This window comes from Diorhabda sublineata, chromosome 7 (genome assembly GCF_026230105.1).
Source record: "Diorhabda sublineata isolate icDioSubl1.1 chromosome 7, icDioSubl1.1, whole genome shotgun sequence".
Lineage (NCBI taxonomy): Eukaryota > Metazoa > Arthropoda > Insecta > Coleoptera > Chrysomelidae > Diorhabda > Diorhabda sublineata.
The window spans coordinates 14,345,104-14,365,892 of NC_079480.1; the positions used below are offsets into that span (position 1 = coordinate 14,345,104).

The window sequence follows — 20,789 nt, forward strand, 5'->3', positions numbered from 1 at the left end:
GATTGTGAACGCGATTTGATAGAAAACAGTATCAACTGAACATAAACTAATTATAAACGATGTTGAAACTGCTTCAAATTCTGCATCATGTGGAAATGTTTTATGGAACTTATAAAGTGAAAATATCTCCCCATACCAGGCTTTGTTCTTAGCCTTCTGGTTTGGAATGTATGATGTTTTGAAACTGAAATGAATTGATATGTGGACGTCCCTTTCTTGTCCAGAACGCCGATACTGTTAATATTCCAATATAAAACTGAACAACAATCGACTGAATGGGTCTTTCAAGACGAGCCAAATCAACAAAAAGTTGTTCGCGCACGAAGTGTTCTATTCGAGCAACGTGAAATGGAACTTGCGTATTGAAATATCTGAAATGTAATATTTGTTTCATATAAAAAAAAATAATTAACGTTATATCCAATTTATTTATCGGTTCGATCTAATCACGAATTCCAGTTTGAATTCATTGGCTTTTTAATTTTGTAAATAAGTGAACAACGAACCAACTGAATTTGAATGAGATTTTTGCCATCGAACAATGAATAATCCAATCGAGTTGGAAATTAAAAATTAGGTCAAATATGAATTTGTGTAGTTGGAATTGTTTCTAGTGCCCTGTTGGCATATCTATTGTGAATTGTATTGATTATAAATAACAGGGGAAAAAAATCGGACACTCCATTTTTTTCTTATTAAAAGCAAATTTTTGTGGGTATTCTAATCCTTTGAACTGATCCCTTCAGGATTAGTAAACAATTAGATGAATCTAAAAATCTTGATTTATTTGTCTTGAAATTGATTTACCTGTCTTTAAATAGTTTTTTGCACATTTAAACATCTTTGATTTATAAACCAAACCTTTTCTGTGATTGATAGACATGTTTTATTTGTTATTTATGTCTGCGGAGACTAAGGGAGCGTAAAATCGTATCAATGCGACCCCTGACAGGGCCCCAACTTTTGGAAAGGCATCGAATAGAAAGACGATTATTTGTCGAATTGCAATGGGGGATGAGGAACTGTTTTATTCGCGGATAAGTCAGTGTACCATTCGTGAATCATGTCCTTTTGAAAGGAGATCAGTTATGCTTTGGGGCTCTGAATGCTCGGAAGTACATCGTCCTCTAAAGACTGTGATCCCATTTGAGTAATTCATTTTAATGCAGGATAATGCTCGCTCACATACCGCCAAAATTGTGCAAGTAGGAATTACAGTTCTGTACTGGCCTGCACAATCTCCCGATATGGATCCCATAGAGCATTTGTGGGATAATTTAGGGAGTGTTAGACGTCGTCATATTTTTCTTAGTAACTTAAATCAGCTTCAAATTGCTCTTCGAGAAGAATGGGATACTATGCTGGTGGAGTACGTTCAGAATTGAATTTCTTCGATGCCTGGCAGGGTTAGAGCAGATGGAGTAATAATAATATGAATTAAATGAATTGTTAGTAAACCTCGTAAAAATGAAGAATAACGTTTTTTTCAAGATGTGTTAACATATATTTAACAAAATTATAAAACCAAATCTAAGTATCCGTTTTTTTTTTGGTTAATTTTATTTCAGGACTTTTGTGAAATTACAATAATTTGTTTCAATTTTCGTGCTTAGACAAATTGTAATCCAAAATAAACACACTTTATCTAAATCAAGCTGAAAAATTTTCTTTGAATCTTGAGATTCAATATCAAAAATTTTCCATGCATCACAAACATCGTATTTTTGATAAAAATGAAAAGAAGAAGCGCATTGCCTTTTCCAGTGAAGGCCAAATCAAATGTATTCAAAACATATTTAATATTAATAAAGTCACTATAAGATGTAGCTAATTATACAATAAAATACTAAGAAGGATCCTTACTTAATCCTAATTTAGTTAATAGGATCTCATAAATTTTATCTATACAAGAATTGACTTCCAAACACACGCCATTTTGTACAGAGCGGCGTAGTTGTCATTTTGTCCCTGTTTTAAGTGTTTGAAATGGCTATAGAGCGGCGCTGCTATCTAGATTCATTATAAAGTACTTTTTCATACTTTTCCAAATTTAGTTACCTGTAGTAAAATTTTCCACCCCTTTTCTAGATATCACTCTAATTTTTGGAAACTGTAACAACGGGTATTTTTTTCAATACTCCTGTTACATTATACGGGGGTGGAATTGGCAATTTCTATTTTATTTTATATCAAAATTATGAAATATAATTATATCTTAAGATCTTATTTCATACGATCAATCATCTCCTGAACTTTTTAAATGAATTTAAAAACAGCCTGTATTATTTTACGTACAATTATAATGATAATGATGATGATGATGAAGTTCCACCCATTTGCTTTCAAAGAGAACCCACTCAGTACAGATCTATGACGTGTTTATCCATTTTATAAAAGATACTTACAGCTTGTATCACCAACAGAATTTATAGGCACGTCGAGGAAAATAACATGTTAGGAAGATGGAAGCTGCAGAGGAGATCACCAAAGGTGCAAAAGATAACTTATCGTGGACTCTGTGATACTTCGACAAGCACAGAAAGATTTCAAATTATCAAATATTCGAATAAGTAGATTTTGAAAAACTTGAAATAGGCAATCCACAGAGACATGCAACAATTGGACGACTATCTAAGAGATGGATGAACATCTAGCGGTCCACCTACCAGGAACTGATACAGACCAGGAACTGATACAGAGAAACCTGGAACAAACCACTGGAAGAGCACATTCCAACAGTTTCATCTTTCCATTTCAAAACATCGCAATAGAGACATTTATTAAACCTTAGACGGCTTCCACTTTCATAATACCTAACCTAACCTAACCTAACCAAACTTAACCTAACCTAACCTAACCTAACTTAACTTTTTTTGTGGATGGGAAAATCTTCGAAAGAAGCCTGGGAAGGTGTCCCAGGTGTGCTGTATTTGTCCGCTAAACGGACGCCTACTAACTAAAACACCCTCTTCTCCACCGCAGCATGTGGAACCGTTCTTAACGAACATCGCGTCACATGCACCGGCTTTACCCTTACTCCGTTTTCTTTTTTCCATTTCTTAATCATAACTATAAAATATAAATAAAATTATACATATACCTGACGACACAATATAAATAAAAGGGACAACACATGTATATAACACCTAAACTTATCGTACTGTAAAATTGTAAATGAATAAAACTTGACCTAACTTATCCTAATTTGAATTTTTTTATAAATAAAACCTAACCTAACCTAGCCTAAACTTATCCAACTTAAAAATTTTAGATATAAATAAAAACCTATTCCTAATCTTAACCTACCTTAAAATATTTGTATAAATAAAAGGTGAAATGTAATTTTAAAAGTGTATATATAAAAAGTTAAAATGGTGTGTATAAATAAAATCCTAAGTCTAAATTATTAAAAAATATGTATAAATAAAGTAAAATAGATAAATAAGCTGCTACAAAACAAACAAATTAAAAAAACCCAATATATCAATCTTCACGCTTTCTTTCTTTTTCTTCTTTAGCCTTTATTATTCCCGTAACAATATCTATAACCTGATCGTAAAACTTTATTTCGTTTTGTTCATGCCGGTGGACTCGGCACTCTAGCACCACGTGACGTGGGTCCTCCGTCACACCGCAGCTGGGGCTGCACATGTCATCTCGTGTTTTTTTTTTATCCTGTATGTGTATTTTCTAAAGGACCCGTGCCTCGTTAGAAACTGAGTACAGAAGTAGTTAGTTCTGCGATGTGCGCACTTGTACCACTCCGTCACGTCTGGTATCAACCTCCTCGTCGACTCTGCTTTGGCACCCTCCTCTTTCCACTCTCGTTTCCATTTGCCCAAACTGATTTTTCTTTCCTCGTCTTTTTTTTTCTATTGTATCCGTATCAGTTTAGACTCTCTTGTATATTCTGTTCCTCTCATCCACTAATATGTGGATGGGTATCGCACCTGTTCTATATACGCTGCAGACCCGAAGCAGCGGTTTTCGTTGCGCTATGGTGTACATGCTTTTATACTTTTAGATTTTCATAACTTCCGCCCATACTGGTGCCTCGTAGAGTAGGATGGAGTGGATAATCTTCAGCAACACCGTCCTCCTATGACTATTGGGGCTCCCTATATTTGGTAACGTTTTTTGAAGTCCTTTCTTCCGCTTTTCTTACCGCCGCTTTCACCTGTTTAGAGAAGGTCAGTCTATTGTCGAAGGTTACGCCTAAGTATTTTACAATTTTCTGGGAATTAATAAATTGGCCTCCGAGATCAAAATGTATCTGATCCCGGATTGCTCGTAGTATTATTATTTCAGTCTTATCTACCCTTATTCGTAGGTCCATCTGCTCTATCCAGCTTTTTATTCTTTTCATGTTTTCGTTTACTATATCAGTGATGCCCCAATTCATATCGCTCTTCGCTAGTATAGCAAGGTCTAATTTGATCATAGATTATGTTCCAAAGGGTCGGTCCTAGCACCGACCCCTGGGGTTCTCCCGCGGAAAGTTTGATTTGTTGCCTCCTCGATACGCATACTCATTTCCGTTAGGTAGTCCTTTATAATATTAACCAAATATACTGAAGCCTCCATTTCGTTTAACTTTTGTATTATGAGGCCCCAGTTAGCTGAATTAAATGCGTTTTTTATATCCATCATAGCAAGGACTACCCATCTTCTTTTTGAAGCTCTCGCCGCATCGTGTACCCACTTTGCGGCGTCCACTGCCGATCGACCTTTGCGGAAGCCGTATTGCTGTTCAGATAGAGCTATTATACTGACCAGAAATTTTTCTAAGCTCTTTTTTATTAATATTTCGTAGTATTTTCCCAGACAGTCTAACAAACATACCGGCCTATAAGAGGTCGGTGAATCGGGAGGTTTCCCGGGATTTAATAACAATATTAGATTTGCTGTTTTCAGCTCCCCAGGAAACTCTTGCCTACACAGTAGTTCGTTAAAGACGGATTTTTCCAGGTCCGGTTTCGTGGTTATCGGGGTTTTGATTGCCTCGGGTGGCAGGCCATCAGGGCCGGGAGCTTTACCCTGTTTGATTTCCTCTAAAGTAAAAATTCTTTTTTCGTTTTTAATCAACTTACCCAGGGCTTTTTTCTTTAGTTTATATGTTTCTTTGTACTTTTCTTCGCCCCCGCTTCTTGTGTATGTTCTCCGGGCAAGGAGGCAATCCTCTCGTAGTTTCTCTATGTCATCGTTCCACCAACATGTCAATTGCCTGTAATTATTTTTTTTATTATTGTTTTTGTTATCTTTTATTATTTTTTCTTTTATATCTTTTAATGCTAACTGAAGAGTTTCATAGTTCATCGCCTTTCCTTCTTCTAGTTTTTTAATTGGTTCTGTTATTTTGTTTTTTATTTGTATATTATTGTGTGGTATTTTTGTTTTTTTTTTAAACTTAATTTAACCTACCTCACCTAACCTAACCTAAACTAAGCCGAAGGATCATATTGAAACCTAGTACCATTAAATACCGACGGCACGGGGTCTGCACTTCTGTGTTATGAATTCTTCTTGTCTGCGATTGCTCTGGCGTTTCTATCGATCTTCTAGCTGCCTGTAGAGAAGCTTGTCTTTCTGTACAGGCAGAAAGACTCGTACCTGTAGAGGAGTTTCAACTACTCTCAAAACATTTTTTTGCTCTGGTTGCAGTTGTCTTCTGAACTCTGCGTGAACCGAAGGCATTTTTAAAGAAGATCAATAAGAATTGAAACCAAAGAGTGAGATTTAAAATAATAGATAGCATGTAACTACAGAAACGAGACCATACCTCAAAACTTCAAACAGCCGAAACTATAGTGAATTGGATTGGATATTGATGTGTCCGTTGATAATATACTATATTACTGGAGTACTAGATGGTGTTGAGGGAGCTAGATTTTGAGATTTTTGACAAAAAATTGTTAAATATCTCGTAAAAAATATGTTTTTTACATAAAAAGTATCCTAGGTTAGGATAATTCGAAAATTGGAAGAAAGATTTTTGAGAGAATATGAAATATAAAGAAAGAAGATAAGCCAAGGAACAGGATTTGAAAAAAAACTTGGAGGATGGAGAAGTTACATATAGAAAAATCTAGATTTTATTTCGTAAGCAATCGTTATTTTCATATAAAAAGGATTGTTGTGAATGAATTTCACTTAATTCAAATATTGAAATTCATTCAGTATTTATAAAATTAAAATTCATATTCTTCTTGTTGATAAAATTTTATAAAAAAACTTTTCCGTGTAGAAAACACTAAACTCGAGACAATTATGTTACACTACGTTTTCGATCGTATAATTTTTTTATAAATCGTCTTCATAACCTCATTGTTTGTTTGTTAATACGTAATTACATCATAATTTTTAGTTTTGCTTACAATTTAATGTTTCGTACTAATTTACCATCAATTTTATTGAATATTCAACTAAATTGGATACGAACCGTAAAAATTAGTTTTTAAAACAGATCAATCCTTAATGGAATCGCCTTTCGCTCATTTTTAGTCCTATAAATCAAATTCTATCTAAAATTGCTCTTCCGGAAACAACGGTAGGACGTTTTTAAGATTAATGCTTCCCACTTCTGCTGTTCTTCTTCTGAAAATTGATGAAACCTTCAATGAATACAAATTATTCGAACAGAGGATATTTTTCATTAAATTTTGTGGTTCACGTGTAAATTTGAAGCTTTATAATTATCTAGAGACCAATTTTCGAACGAGATGTTGTCCTAAATTAATCGTCACAGGAACATCGCAGTTGTTTATTTTAGAATAAACATTTTTCTTTTCATAATTAATGGAAATATGAACTGAAAACAAAACTAAATATCTACAATAGCCAATTTTATTCTTATTTTTAATATATACAATATATTACTTAAATGCTAAGCCTCGGACTGCTTCTACTTTCACATAATGTAACCTAGCCTAACCTAACATAACCTAACTTTTTTTTTGCCCAGAGGTAGGGTGGAAGCTTATGCCTTCCTCACAACGGACGGGTGCAAATGCTGTGAGTTTGTGTGGGACTCTCACCCACTAAACCACCCTCCTCAATCCTCGGGAATGTTGGGGAGGACAACAAATTGTCATTGCATCAGCGTACAATACTTAATCCTTTGGATGTTTGAGCTGTTTCTTAGCTTCACTCCTCTCCACCAGTCTGTCAAGACGGCACAAGAAGAGAGAAAGTTACCGAGCCACTCCACCAACTTCAAGGTCTTACAGCTCCCAGGAGTGGAACATAACCTAACTTAACCTAACCTAACCTAACCTAACCTAACTTAACCTAACCTAACCTAACTTAACCTAACCTAACCTAACCTAACTTAACCTAACCTAACTTAACCTAACCTAATATGCTTAATTATGGATTTTAATTTTAGTGATACTTGATTTTTAGATTAGTTATCTCAAGGAAATTAACTCGCTTATCAATTATTGACTCTTGAGCACCTAATAAGCACTTTATTGTATTACCTTTATAATTAGTTTTAAAGTTGCTAGCACCGCAACTTTTAGTATTGCGTTGCTGTGGAAACTTCGGAGCACCGAATTTTTGAACTTGGCACCTAATTAGCATCTAGTTTTGGCATTTTTTAAATGCAATTTCCTGAATTTGCGTTGCTGGTGAGACGGAGTTCAACACCTTCATATATTTGTAAGGAAGTTCATTTATGTAGTTTCATTGAGAATATGACTGAATTGTGAAAAATATACCAAGAAAAGGTTAAACACACATTAAAGAATTAATTTGATGTTTATTATGAAACAGTTATAAGTCGAAAAAAACCATTTTCTTTTATTATTGTTGAAGATTATAATAGAATTAATACTTCTCGACACAAACTTGATTTTGTTTGAAAAAGAAAACAATTTTTTATTAATATAATAAGTGTTGTTATAAAATGTTTGAGTAAAAAAATCGAAAAAAGAATAGTGGCTGTTTACATTGCCCCGTGTCCATCATTTTTATCAATAAAAAACTGGTTTCAGTTAGTTAGAAGATCACCCACTTGTGAAAGGTCATGTGGCTATTCCATAAAACATTAAATTAGTAGGAGAAATTGTTTTAAATAATCGGCGCCTGAAAACAAATTGAATTGCTGTACTAATCGGGATTTTAAAAAAGAGGATTCTAAGGATATTAAATTATAACGGGTGATGAAACTATGAAAATAAGTAGCAAAAGCAAAGGTCACGAAAAACAACCAAAAACTTATGGCTACCATATTTTGGAACTACAATCGAACTGAATCAAATACAATCATGAACTTTGCTATTATTTTGAAATACTAAGACAGTTGCGTGAAAAAATTATCGAAAAAAGCACGGCAAAATCAGCCCATGCTACTACGCTTTCCAAGGCTACTGTACACGAATAGGGCTTCACAGCATATAGACCTGATCTAGCCCCGTTCGACCATTTTTTGTTTGCAAAACTGATTAGTGAGAGATTTAACACTGACGATGAAATTAAACAGACTGTCCACGAACATTTTGAGCTTATTATATCTTTGAAGAAGTATGAAGCTTCAGTGATACGTTCTGGAAAGTCTATGGAAATAAATGGAGAATATATCAATAGATTAATTAATAGTATTTTATATATTTTTCTTTTTTTGCCGAATTACGTATAATAAGATAGAAGAAGAAATAAGACAAAGTACCTGGCTAGAAATTTTCTAATAAAACCTTTCCGTTGGGATTAGCAAATACCGATTTAGCTCTAATTGATACTCCTACACCATTTATACAGGGTGTCGGAGTAGGTGATCGGAAAAACATAACGTTTGAGGGTAGTTTACCTGCGTACCAAAAGTATTATATGACTTCAAAATAAGGTCCAAAAATTCAAGAATAATTTGTTTTTCCAAATATTCAACATAAAACTACTCTTAATACATTGTATGAGGCTATTGAGGAGGTAGAAAGCGATCGAAATGATCGACATAACCTTAAAATTTCACAGAAGTTTATTTATGCGGGAACCCCCGTATATTAAAGTCTGTTACCCATGCAAGATGAATACTAAGGATAGCAGGAGTGCTTTCGAAGTTATCTTATTACTGAATTAATTATTATAAACATGAATATTCAAATTTAATCATACTGGAATCTAGTTACAAAATTTTTTTTGGTAAAACAAATGAAGATCGAGAGAAATTTTATTGTCTCGAAAGTCGATTCACCTTCCAATTATCTCTGATGAATTTTCCCTTTTATAGTCACTTTGTCGATATATCCTGTGACCTAACCAGATGAAATACCTTGTTTCAGAGCCGATAACGACCCTTCTCGGCGGGCCGGAAATGTATATCAACAAGGGTAGCACTATGAACCTGACTTGTATTGTGAAACACAGTCCTGAACCACCACCCACCATCTATTGGGCACATAACTCACAGGTAAGAGGAATTTATCTTGAATGTACGGGAGAATATCGAAAGAATCTCATCAGCAAATTTTGGGAGATTTTTTCTATATTCATATTTTTAGTATGATAACATTTATATTCTGGTTAATTTAGACTGAAAAGTGGGTGTCAATTGGTAATAAATCTTATAGAGATGAAATAAATTTGGTGCAGAGATTTTCCAGGAACTTTTTCGAGAATTTGGAATCGCGATATTCCAGATTCCGAGCGGAAATAGTTTTTATAGAAAGTTTTGATATCTACAATTTCCGTCTCAAATTTTATTTTTATCAACGAAACATTCGTTTTTAAAAAATATATTTATCAAAGCAATAAGAAGTTTATTGTTAAAGATCTGAACAGAGAATGAATTATATAAAATGAATTTACAAGAAAGTAGATTTATCTACATATGTTACTAAGTAAGAATTTCTGAGAATGTATAATCCTACTGACTGCGCCAATTTTATTTTTCTTGAAACTTAATAATCAATACTATCTCTCAGAAATCCAGAGAAAGGTAGGAAAGGCAAGAAGAGGACAATGAGGCACTTACGTTACTGAAGAACAGGCTCTTAAAATCTTCTCCCTCAGTTGATTCCCTGTTGTCTCCAGTGTTCACCACTAAAGAGCTATTGTATCATACGAGTAATTGCTAGTCTAATACTGTTCGTTGAATTCGCACTTAAAACTTTGAAACGTTAAAGTCGTGAAGTCACTAAACTATTTCACACGAACCGAAATTTTGTTATGTTAGGTTAGGCTAGGTTAGGTTAGGTTATACCCGTAAACGTTTTCGTAATTTTTAATTTCCACGACTTGCGCGAATCCTACTGATTGCGCCAATTTTATTTTTCTTAACGAAAAATTTCTTTTTCAAAAAATATATTTATTAAAGCAATTACAAGTTTATTGCTAGAGATCTGAACAGAGAATGAATTATATGAAATGAATTTACAAGAAAGTAAGATTAATCTACATATGTTGCTAAGTAAGAATTTCTGAGAATGTATAATGTTTCTGCTGCGCTTTTAAGTTTTCTTGATAAGCTGCGTGTGTAACTCTCATCTATTTTTTTGAAAAAACTTATTATTTAGAAGAAAAAACTAAAAACAACAAAATTTTCACCTCTGACTAACTTTTTTTGATAATTATCTGGATTAGGTTACACCTTTTCGATTCCGTTAACATTTTAGTGTGTTATAGAGAATTATTCTGAAAAATTTGATTTCGGAAATATATTTCCAATCATAAATCAAAGTTTTGGCCAAAATCCAGTTCAATCAACAATTTTGCTAAACTTCTCTTTAGGATTCATTTGAAGGATTTCATAATTTGATGAAGAATAGAGAGGGTAGTAGAGCCAATAGAGCAAGGTGAATAATCCTTCAAGGTCAACTACTAGTCTGGATGAATAATTTGTCAAGGTCAACGACTAGTCTGGGTAAATGACTTGTCAAGGTCAACGACTAGTCTGGATGAATGACTTGTCAAGGTCAACGACTAGTTTGGGAAAATGGTTTGCCAAGGTCAACGACTAGTTTGGGTAAATGGCTTGTCAAGGTCAACGACCAGTCAAGATTAAGGTCAACTTAATCGTAGGATAATCTACATATACGCAACCTATTATACAGAGTGTATCAAGAAAACATCGATGTCATAGTGTTATGGTTGATTGTAGAATTTGATTAGGATAATCGAAAAATACTCAACATATTACACAGAATGCATAAAAAAATATCGCCTTCTAAAATTATATCAAGACATTAGAAGGTGATACTTTTTTATGACATTCTGTGTAATATGTTGAGTATTTTTCGATTATCCTAATCGAGAAGTGGGTCAAGTGAGTCAAGGTCAAAGTTCAATGGCTGCTCGGTTCCATGAGTCAAATTGAGACTTGTAATTTTGTCTATTAATAACCGGTTCCTCCACCGAAGCATCCTGGTACCCTCTCCACGAAGGGTGGTTAATTATAGATTGTCCTTAAAGTTGACATTTAGAGTCTGACCTGCAGATACTCTAAAATAATGTAAACATGATCAGTTTTTCGAACTTTATTTGAAAAAACAAAAACATTTTTACGTATTTCAATGAAAATTATTATTATCGCCTCCAAAATAGATATATTTGGGGCCAAAACGAGCACCCCAACGCTCAACTCAATTTTCCATACACTTGTAAGCTTTGGCCTCCATTAACTTGAGCGAACTTTTTTATGTCTCCTCTTACCAAAGAGGATTTTGAAGTTTCGTGAAAGGAAAAATCACAGGTAGCCAAATATGGCGTGTACGATTTCGTATGTGGTGAAAATATCAATCATAATCATGCTGGTGTTCAAACAATTCTGTAGTTTACAATGCTTGCTTCGCGTAAATGCCTCAAAACAACCAAGTTGACTCTCCGGAATGGATTCATGGTGAATTACATCTAGGTAATGGTAATGGAATGAAGCGCTGAGAATATTCTTGAATTTTGTCCAACTTCGACATGGTTTTTTGCTTAACTTATTCGATTGTAAAGTGGCAGTGGATATATATGAAGAAAAATTTTGATGAAAACCAAATAAATACTAAACAACGTCTTCAAACTTGAAACATATGCTGTAAAGATTGTGACTTTCTAGCAACTACCGCCATCTCTAGATCAAACCAGGTACTTCTGGATTGTACTTGTTGATTATTTTCCTTCTATTTCGTTATCTAATCGAATTCACGATGTTTTTTGAAGTTATAATTTTTTTGAATATCGATTCTTCTATATAAACCTCATATCTATATATATTTATTTTATATTATTTTTTTGCTGTGGTCCCACGGAAATATATATGAGAAACGAGGACTAACACACGAAATTTCTTAACAATATCTCCGACATTTATGGAAAGAAGTAGAATATGATATAGTACAAGCCGAAAGATATACGTCCCGACACGTAAGCCGCCATCTCATATTGTTAAGGGAGGCTATCCATATTTATGATTAATGCTTTACTTCACTCGAGGGTTTCACTGGAACGTTGACACAAAATGTGCCGTAAAACTGAAAGATTTTCGATGACGCTCTCAAGGATCGTCTTCGTCCTTTCAATGTTCACTCGTCGTCAAATAAAAAAAGTTTAATGGAGTATACGCAGCTGTATATTTGTACAAAGAGTTGTTGACAAAACGGTTTCTTATCTATTTCGGACGTTCCAAATTGAGTAGTGAGGATTCCATTTATCGACTAGTTTATTTGGACAAGACTTTATTCGGTAGTTTATCAATTATTCATGCTAGCACTTACTGTCGATTTATACTTTTCACTTTCTATACAAACTGTCGATTTTTTTTTTGGAATTGAAGACTCTTTTAACCAAATTGAGAATACTAACGGTTCGGTTGACAAAATTAATCTACAATAAAAGAAAAATGAAGAAACATTAGACTTGTAGAACGTATTATTGTACCTGGTGGACAAGTAAGAACGTCCATTGGCTATTTCTTAGGAACGGATTGTATTACAGTGAAATTATGATAAAAATTGCCTTGAAAAATACTTTTAAATTATTTTTAGAATCTAAGTTTCACCACTAGAGGGCATATTTGGAAATATGAAATAAATTTTTTAAAATTTATTAAATCAAGTGGTAATTTACGAGGTCTGGTTATTAAATAACGAGACTGCGCGCCTAGAGGGCGTTTTTTTCACAGGACTAACGTATCAATCTGAAATTTCTTGTTAAATTGGAAAAAACTCCGATTGAGTGCTATAAATTGTTGCAAGAGGTCTATGGGGACAATTATCTATCTAATACGCGTGTTTTTGAGTTTTGTAAGCGCTTTAGTGATGGCTGAGAAAGCAGAAAAGATGATCAGCGTCCAGGTCGCCCACAACTCCGGAAACAGTAACCAAAATCATCCAAATTGTGCATGCAGTTCGTCGAATGAGTATTCGGATTACTGTCGAAACTGTTAACGTCGATAAAAAAACGATTAGAACAAATTTACAAGAGGAATTACACCTGACAACAGTTACAAAGTTGGTGCCAAAAAATTTGACTCCAGATCAAAAGCTATTGCGTCGACGGATCTGCTCAGATTTTCTTGAGAAAAAGATTTTCTTTGAAAGGGACCCGATTTGAATCGATGGAAACGGTAAAGCATAAAACGACAGAGCGTATGGAAATGTGTGTGTTTCGGGTGGTGTATATTGAAGGGGAGCATTCGAATATAGAATAATTTTTATAATAAAACTGTGTGAGAACCTTGTTATGAAAAAATACCTGTAAGTCCGGTTCTGCTTAACCGATTTTTATAAACTTGATATTTCTTGGAACAAGTTTTGTCCAGTTAAGCAATTAAATTGGTAACGTGACTATTAGAGGGCGTTGTGTCACAGATATTCTCTTGATTAATTTGAATAAAAGCTTAAATGTTTAACTTTTTAGATTATATTAAATTAGTTTCTCCTTCTTAGTTTCGAGATATCTTAAAAAATGTCTAGGCAGCAAAAATTTTTCTTTAATCGTAATATTACTAACAAAAAAAACATTAATTCAATAAACGATGGGACAAATCTAGCAATTAGCGACTTAGATAACTAGATAAGTAATTAGTGACGCTCTAGGTAATCGAGCAATTTTTTTACTTAAAATCAGTCGCTGACATAACCTAACATATATGAAACGATGTGCTGGTCAACCTTAATGTTGTAAAAACATATCACGACGAATGGCTATGGGAACGTCTTCTAAAAACACTGACAATTTATTCCTTAAGACGTCTAAATATCTTTCACCATCAACTTTTTCATTAAAATAAAATGATCCAATAATTCATCGAACAACGACAATGATGTTGGTTCTCCTGCATTCTCTACCATTACTATGAAACGTTGTCTCATTTCTCCACAGAATTAGTGGTATTTCAGGATTATTTGTTGCCACTTTTGAAAGCTAGCTGCAATAATCAAACCTGGTATTAAAATCTCGAACATTCAGACTCTGAAGTGGGGCCATATGATTTGGGTGCAATCCAAAACAATGAAAGCAAGTCTCATAGAAGTCCTTCGTACTAGCCTAGACGTTTGATAACAAGTTCTCGCCGTCTACACGGATACGAATACGGATACAATATTTTGGATCAATACTTCTCATCTTCCAGGTCGTATATGATTTGATTTCTTATCCTTTACACTTTTTCTGATGTTATATTTTTCTCCCGAAATCGGAATTGATGCTTTGGAATGATAAATTTTTGACATAAATTAAGAAAATCTCGAAATTGCTTAAGATATCATATTACTTTGAAGTCTTTCACTGTCAAATTTCATGATACGATATTAATTACTAGCCCAAAACCCTCGGCGACTTGACTAAATATGAAAAAATCGAGATTCGAAAATATATTTTCAAAGAGTTGCTTTACAAAGTGATCAATTTCGAATCAACAAATCCCATTCGAAATTGTGTCAACGTAACCGAAAATAAAGGAAGCGACGCGGTTGAATTTCAATCTATTTGTGGCAGTTGGGCTTTCCAGAGAATTTATTGACTCGTCTCGTGGTGTTGATGAGCGTGAAAACGATATAAATGTTTAACCGACTTCGAACCTGTTTGATAAATTTGTATTTATCGCAATCTATCTAAAGTTCATTGATATAACTAGATTTTAAGCCATATTATTATATTAATTATTTATACCTGTCTAAATTCAATCGATTTTTGTCGATATGTTCACCGATATTAAGTTATTAGTTACGCAATTACTATTAAACAACCATCATATAGCCCTGATCTACCTCGTCTGACTATATGACGTTCGTGAAGATAAAACTCGAATTAAGAGATAATTGATTTAGCAATGACGTTGAAATGCCCCACGATTTTCAAGATGCATCATATTCTTCTAGTGCTATTGAAGCTTCAGTCAGTATTTTTTTTATATGATTTCTCTTTCTATGGTACGCAAAGATCCCATACACTACACTGCATTTATGCATTTGGTCCTGTGAAATTCAGGTTCAGAAATGGTCATATTCTATTGGTGAGGATTTCCTCTAAACATAACTTCACCAGAATTCACTATTCATGTTTAACAAACGATTGGGTTAGGTTAGTTTAGTTCAGGTTAGGTTAGGTTAACAGGGTGATCTCCACTTTTCAGCCGAGATCCACTCGGAGGTCTTATGCCCATTATGATGCCCTTGCTGACTTTTCAGTCAGCACCATTTCACTCCCCTACCCTATTTCTTCCGTTGCCAAGCTCTTGCCCCCTTCCCAAGCTTTTCCAGTTTGCAATAAAGTGATTCAGGTCCTTAACACTCAGCTCCGCTGCTTCTTCCAGACATTCCAATGTTTCACTTCCCATGCATTGTAGTCGTTTCGACGCCAATGCTGTGCGGTGACGATTGGGTTAATCTCTCTCACGATATTGACTCCAAATTTTAGGAATCTTCCACAAATCGTGGACGACGAATTCTTGTATAAGGCTGGCAAAAAAAATAACACTTGAAATCGTTATAAGTGTTATTATTAACAATATGTTGCCGTTTGTCCTATTAAATAGATTTGACACAGCTTCGGTTTTTTATGGTTTCTTTAAGGCCTTCGATTGTGTTGAGCTTCCTAAAATCGTTTGTGTCTCAATTTGAATAACAAAAAACAACTGGTACGAGTTAATAAGTAAAGTTTCGTGTTATTTACCAGTTTGTACAACTATCTCAGAGTTCAGTTTTAAGTCTTTTTTTGTATTAATTGAAGATCAAAGAATGGGGTATGAACAAAAACCATGTGTACAGCTTTATAAATGATCTGTGGTTCAAAAAGTCTTACGAAAATTACACTTGAACATACAAAAACGGAGGTTAAGGCAAATCAAAGGATATAAAAATGTTGTCTGATCAACCAAGGACTAAAATATGGAGATCCTTTAAACACTACGATGTTCAAATGGTATTAGAAAGGGTAGTACGTGAAAATAAGAACAACGCAATTACTGACATACGCAGACGAAGAATTAATCCTTTCAACATCGGAAAACTAACTTAACGAGATCTGCAGAATCTTCATAGAAATGGTACCACGAAAGAAAAGAGCAACGAGAAGTTTGTTATGACAACTGAACAAAGAAAAGACAATGAGCTTAAAACAAGTTCAAAGTTATGTATTTTTGGGGTGGTTATCAAGGACGACGTTGACGAGGGAGAAAAGAAAAGGGAATGACTTCCATGAAATGGTTCCAATGCCTGCATTAAGCACTTATAGATAATCATTAACGATATCACAGACTTACAAATTAAAGCTTAATAAAATTTATCTGTGGTTGAAACTAGTGTCACCCGGAGCTCTCTTCGTTATTATATTTTAAAAAATATAAAACGTCAATCCTTCCTGCTCTTTACACATTAAAATCCGGGTGGTTGATTGAACAAAAAAGAAACAAAGACACCCATTCAAAATTACTAGAATGGAAAATGTGATATAGATTCGATTTAAATTGTGCATTCAAGTGATTGTGCATTTTTTTGTATTCTAAAATATTGAGCTTTCAACTGAACGTGTAGGGGCGATAAGGGACAAGCTCCGCGTTCCTAAGTCGATTCAACGACGCTAATGGTGGTATTTTTGATAAAAAAATAAAACAATGTATTGTAATATGATAAAACTTTAGTTTTAGAAATCTCGTATCACATAATTCAAGTAGACCGTTTTATTTTTCGTGAAAGAGTTCTTGGAATATGACTACTGTTATTGTTAGTCAACAATGTAACTTTAAATAATCGTAAGTGATTAAAATTCAACTCTATGTGAAGCTAAAAAGAATGGCGTGAAAACGAAAATTGCAGTTTTCGAATTATACATACAAACAATAAACTGCAAACACCGGCATCTGACTAAATTCGAACCGTCACAGACAGACGGACATTAACAACGAACAAACAGCTCATGATGATTTTCCCATATTCATTCAAAACAATCGGTGACAATAGTTTGATTTATTATCTGTCATCGGTAACTCTGGTCGAATAAATGAAATGTACTTTTACTTTTAAATTATGGACAATGATGAATCATACAATTCTTTATAGTGACAAAGATTTATTAATTGATTTTAAAAACAATTAATGCCCTAGTTTCGTAACATTGACACGGTGATTAGTTAATTTTCGGTATATTTCGTATATTACGAGGATTGTTACTTAAGATATGGCAACACTGATGTGAATATGTCAAATCTGTCATTGTTGTCATAAAGTTTGACAGTTCTAGGGATGAATGTACTCAGAATGTGTTGTCTTATGAGTGATGTTGAGTTGTTTACAGATACTTGAAGCATTCGTATGGATAAAAAATTGAAATGAGTGATTTTAGATGACTTTCGAGGTGGATTAAATCAATAGCAGTTCGACTATCAACTCGAATTTTGGTAAATTTTGTGAAAGTCGCCCAAAACTGGCTGTTGTGACGGATAACCCTCGTATCTATTAAAATCTGAGAGATTTGTCTTGTTTAGTTTTGACAGTCAAATAAAGAAAACTGATTTCGTCTTTGAGTAATTAACTTGTTTGTAGTTTCAAATAAACATTATGGTACTAATAATGTGATTAAAAGTGGAATATTTCTTTAAATTGAAAGTGAAAGCGCCATTACATATTGATGAGAAAACGGATGTCCACTAGAGGGTGTAGCATCCTTACCAGTAGTAGAAGAACAATCAGAAGGACTCACTTAATTTGGAATACTTTATCAAGAGGAAGTTTTTAGTATTCTGTTTGTGACAAACTTAGAAAAATATAGTGTTGATCGATCTAAACCAATCATTTTTACTAAAAAGAAAAAACTCAATATCAAACCCATCATTTTGTGCATGCAAGTAATCGAGTAGAAGACAGCGGGGACTCACTCTAACTAGTGAGTCAAGGAAGTCTTCGCTATTCACCAAATGATCCTGCTTTGGATGTAAATTATTAGTGATTCTGAATCTTCCACCTCTCAATATATCATTGGAAATCGTGTTCAGTAAAAGAGTCGCCAGGATGAAATACCAAATTTTGAGGACCAAAATGAATGAATAGGATCAATACACCATATTTTAGATGGATAGAAACGCCTTCAAATGGCAGAACAAATTGTGATAGGAATGTACCAGAATTTTCAGAACCAAATACTTTGAGAGTAACAAGCATCAACTTAAAAAATAATGATCGTAAACACAAAATTATGATCTTATCCAATAGTCAGTTTCATAAGATGTAAGATGATTTGAGTATGCTTGAATAAATTGAAGTAGAGTTTCTCCTATGGGTTCAGGGACACATTAGAACAAAGAAAACTGAAATTGTGGACAGATGTGTTAGAGTTGGAGCGGATAAACACTTCTAAAGACTTGAATCCATTTGTGAAATCGGCTGCAAGACAAAATGGAAAGGAATAAAAACTATTTTTGAAAAAATCTTTAAGGGTAGAGATATACAACACACACTCATGGCCAAAGCACATATAACCCAAAAAGGCATCCTGAATGTACTTAAAAACAATTTTGAAATATGATTAAGAGTCCTGTAGGGTATTACCGCTTCAATGGATACCTTGGAGGTTAGATTTAACATAGATAGCAACGTGCGGATTTTGTTATGTTTTAAGATGAAACTTCTATCTATCTTTTAAAGGGTATAAAATTCGAGAGAATCACACCTGGGTCATACGATAAAAGATTTCAGTAGCTAGAAGCATCCATATCGTGAACTTTCTGAAAGGAGTAGGATTTAAGGTTTCAATTTCTTCTTATAGTAACCTTTCTACACCTAGATCAGTTCGTCGTTCTAATCAAGTTAGTAAATTTATGGTACTCATATTGTCAAATTTGATTTTGACGCTCAAACACTCATTAAATACCTGTCGCTATTGCTATTGTTTCTTGGGAGCAGTGCAGCACCTTGTTTGTCAATGGTGTCGAAAGATGGACAAACATAGTGAAGGAAATCAAAGACACAAGTTCGTCGTTTCAGACGACATTGTAAAACTAATGTGGAGGACAAAGAAACTTACTATAGTCATTGGCGGCTGCATATCATGAAGAAAGTATTGCAATTCTTGTTTCCAGATACGATAAATGCCTTAATCCTTCAGGTGATTAAGGAGAGATTCATATTAAATCCTAACAAGATGTTAAGTTGAATCCATTTCAAATAAATATGCTTTAACAAAAAATAGGAGAATAAGGGACAGTTTATTTAGATTATCTCTTGATTCTATACCTTACTTTTGAAGACGACCTTCCAGTAAATGAATTTATTGGATCTTCCATGCTTGATGAATAGATAGCATCGCTTCAATAACAGAAACAAACCTATTCAACATTTATTTCTAATTTTTTGATCAAATTGCTTTAAAAAGTTTTTTGAGATTATCTTATCACTTTATTTGTATTTTATGAGCAGGAAATAATCTGATGAAGTTAAATCCTGTAACTACGGATGCCATTCCACTGTTTATTTTTCTCCGGTCCATCTATCGTGGGTTCTTTTGATCTACCTCTTGCGAAAGGGAAAAAATGTGTGTACAAATCTACTTTTATTTATGTAGTGATGTTGTGTCAGCTCTATTTTATTATAATAACAAAACTAATAATTACTAGAGCCAGATGATGACAATTTATATTTGTTTTGACACACATAAAAAATAGATTCAATAGACATCAACATATTAAGACGTGTTTGATAACCTCCTCTAGAAGCATGTAAATGTAAGACATTATAGTGAACCCTACGTATGGCAAAAATTGTTTGAGAGGATTCACACGTGCTATAAATGATTTATTTATAGTATTTAGAAAACGAAGATATGTGGGACTCCCTCGAGAGATTTATCTCTTCTAAAACAAACATAATATAAGGTGAGTTGTATCCCAAAGATCCTGCTATAAATGTACCCGGTGAAAGTGGTACAAATCAACAAATATTTGGGGCCCTAGAATTGGTGTAAACACCATGAGAATTAATCTTCCGAAAATACAAGACTGATCTGTAAATGTTGGTCCTTAGGGCGGCCAAAATGAAATTTTAAGATTCTGTCAATTCGTGCGGAGCTTTTTATCTGCTTTTTATAAATACGGACAAGCTTTTTATGTTTCTTTTTAGAACTTTTCACTATAGCAGACTGTTTATTTACAGTAGTTCTTTCAAATAATTTATATTTATTCTTTTTGTTCTAGAACCTTGTTGAATTTCATTTAGGTATATAAATTATTTGTGTTAACGCAGTTAGTTTTAAATAAATAATCGTAGTGACAAGGATTAGTGAAAGTAACCGCAGAAATTATTTGAATGATATTTATAAGTAAATTATTATAAGTTAGGTGCATAGTATAGTGTGTAAATAAATTAAGAACGTAT

The 20,789-nt window shown here is 33.7% G+C and overlaps 1 protein-coding gene across 4 annotated transcripts in view; it reads left to right on the top strand.

Moving 5' to 3' along the window:
• LOC130446338 (cell adhesion molecule 4-like) overlaps positions 1–20,789 on the top strand; it is a 255,314-nt gene that overhangs the window by 188,827 nt on the left and 45,698 nt on the right. For all 4 annotated transcript variants that reach the window (XM_056782532.1, XM_056782535.1, XM_056782533.1 and 1 more), the window contains one exon: positions 9,279–9,406. In XM_056782532.1, the coding sequence (XP_056638510.1) occupies positions 9,279–9,406 (128 nt within the window). The remainder of the gene's footprint in view (positions 1–9,278; positions 9,407–20,789) is intronic.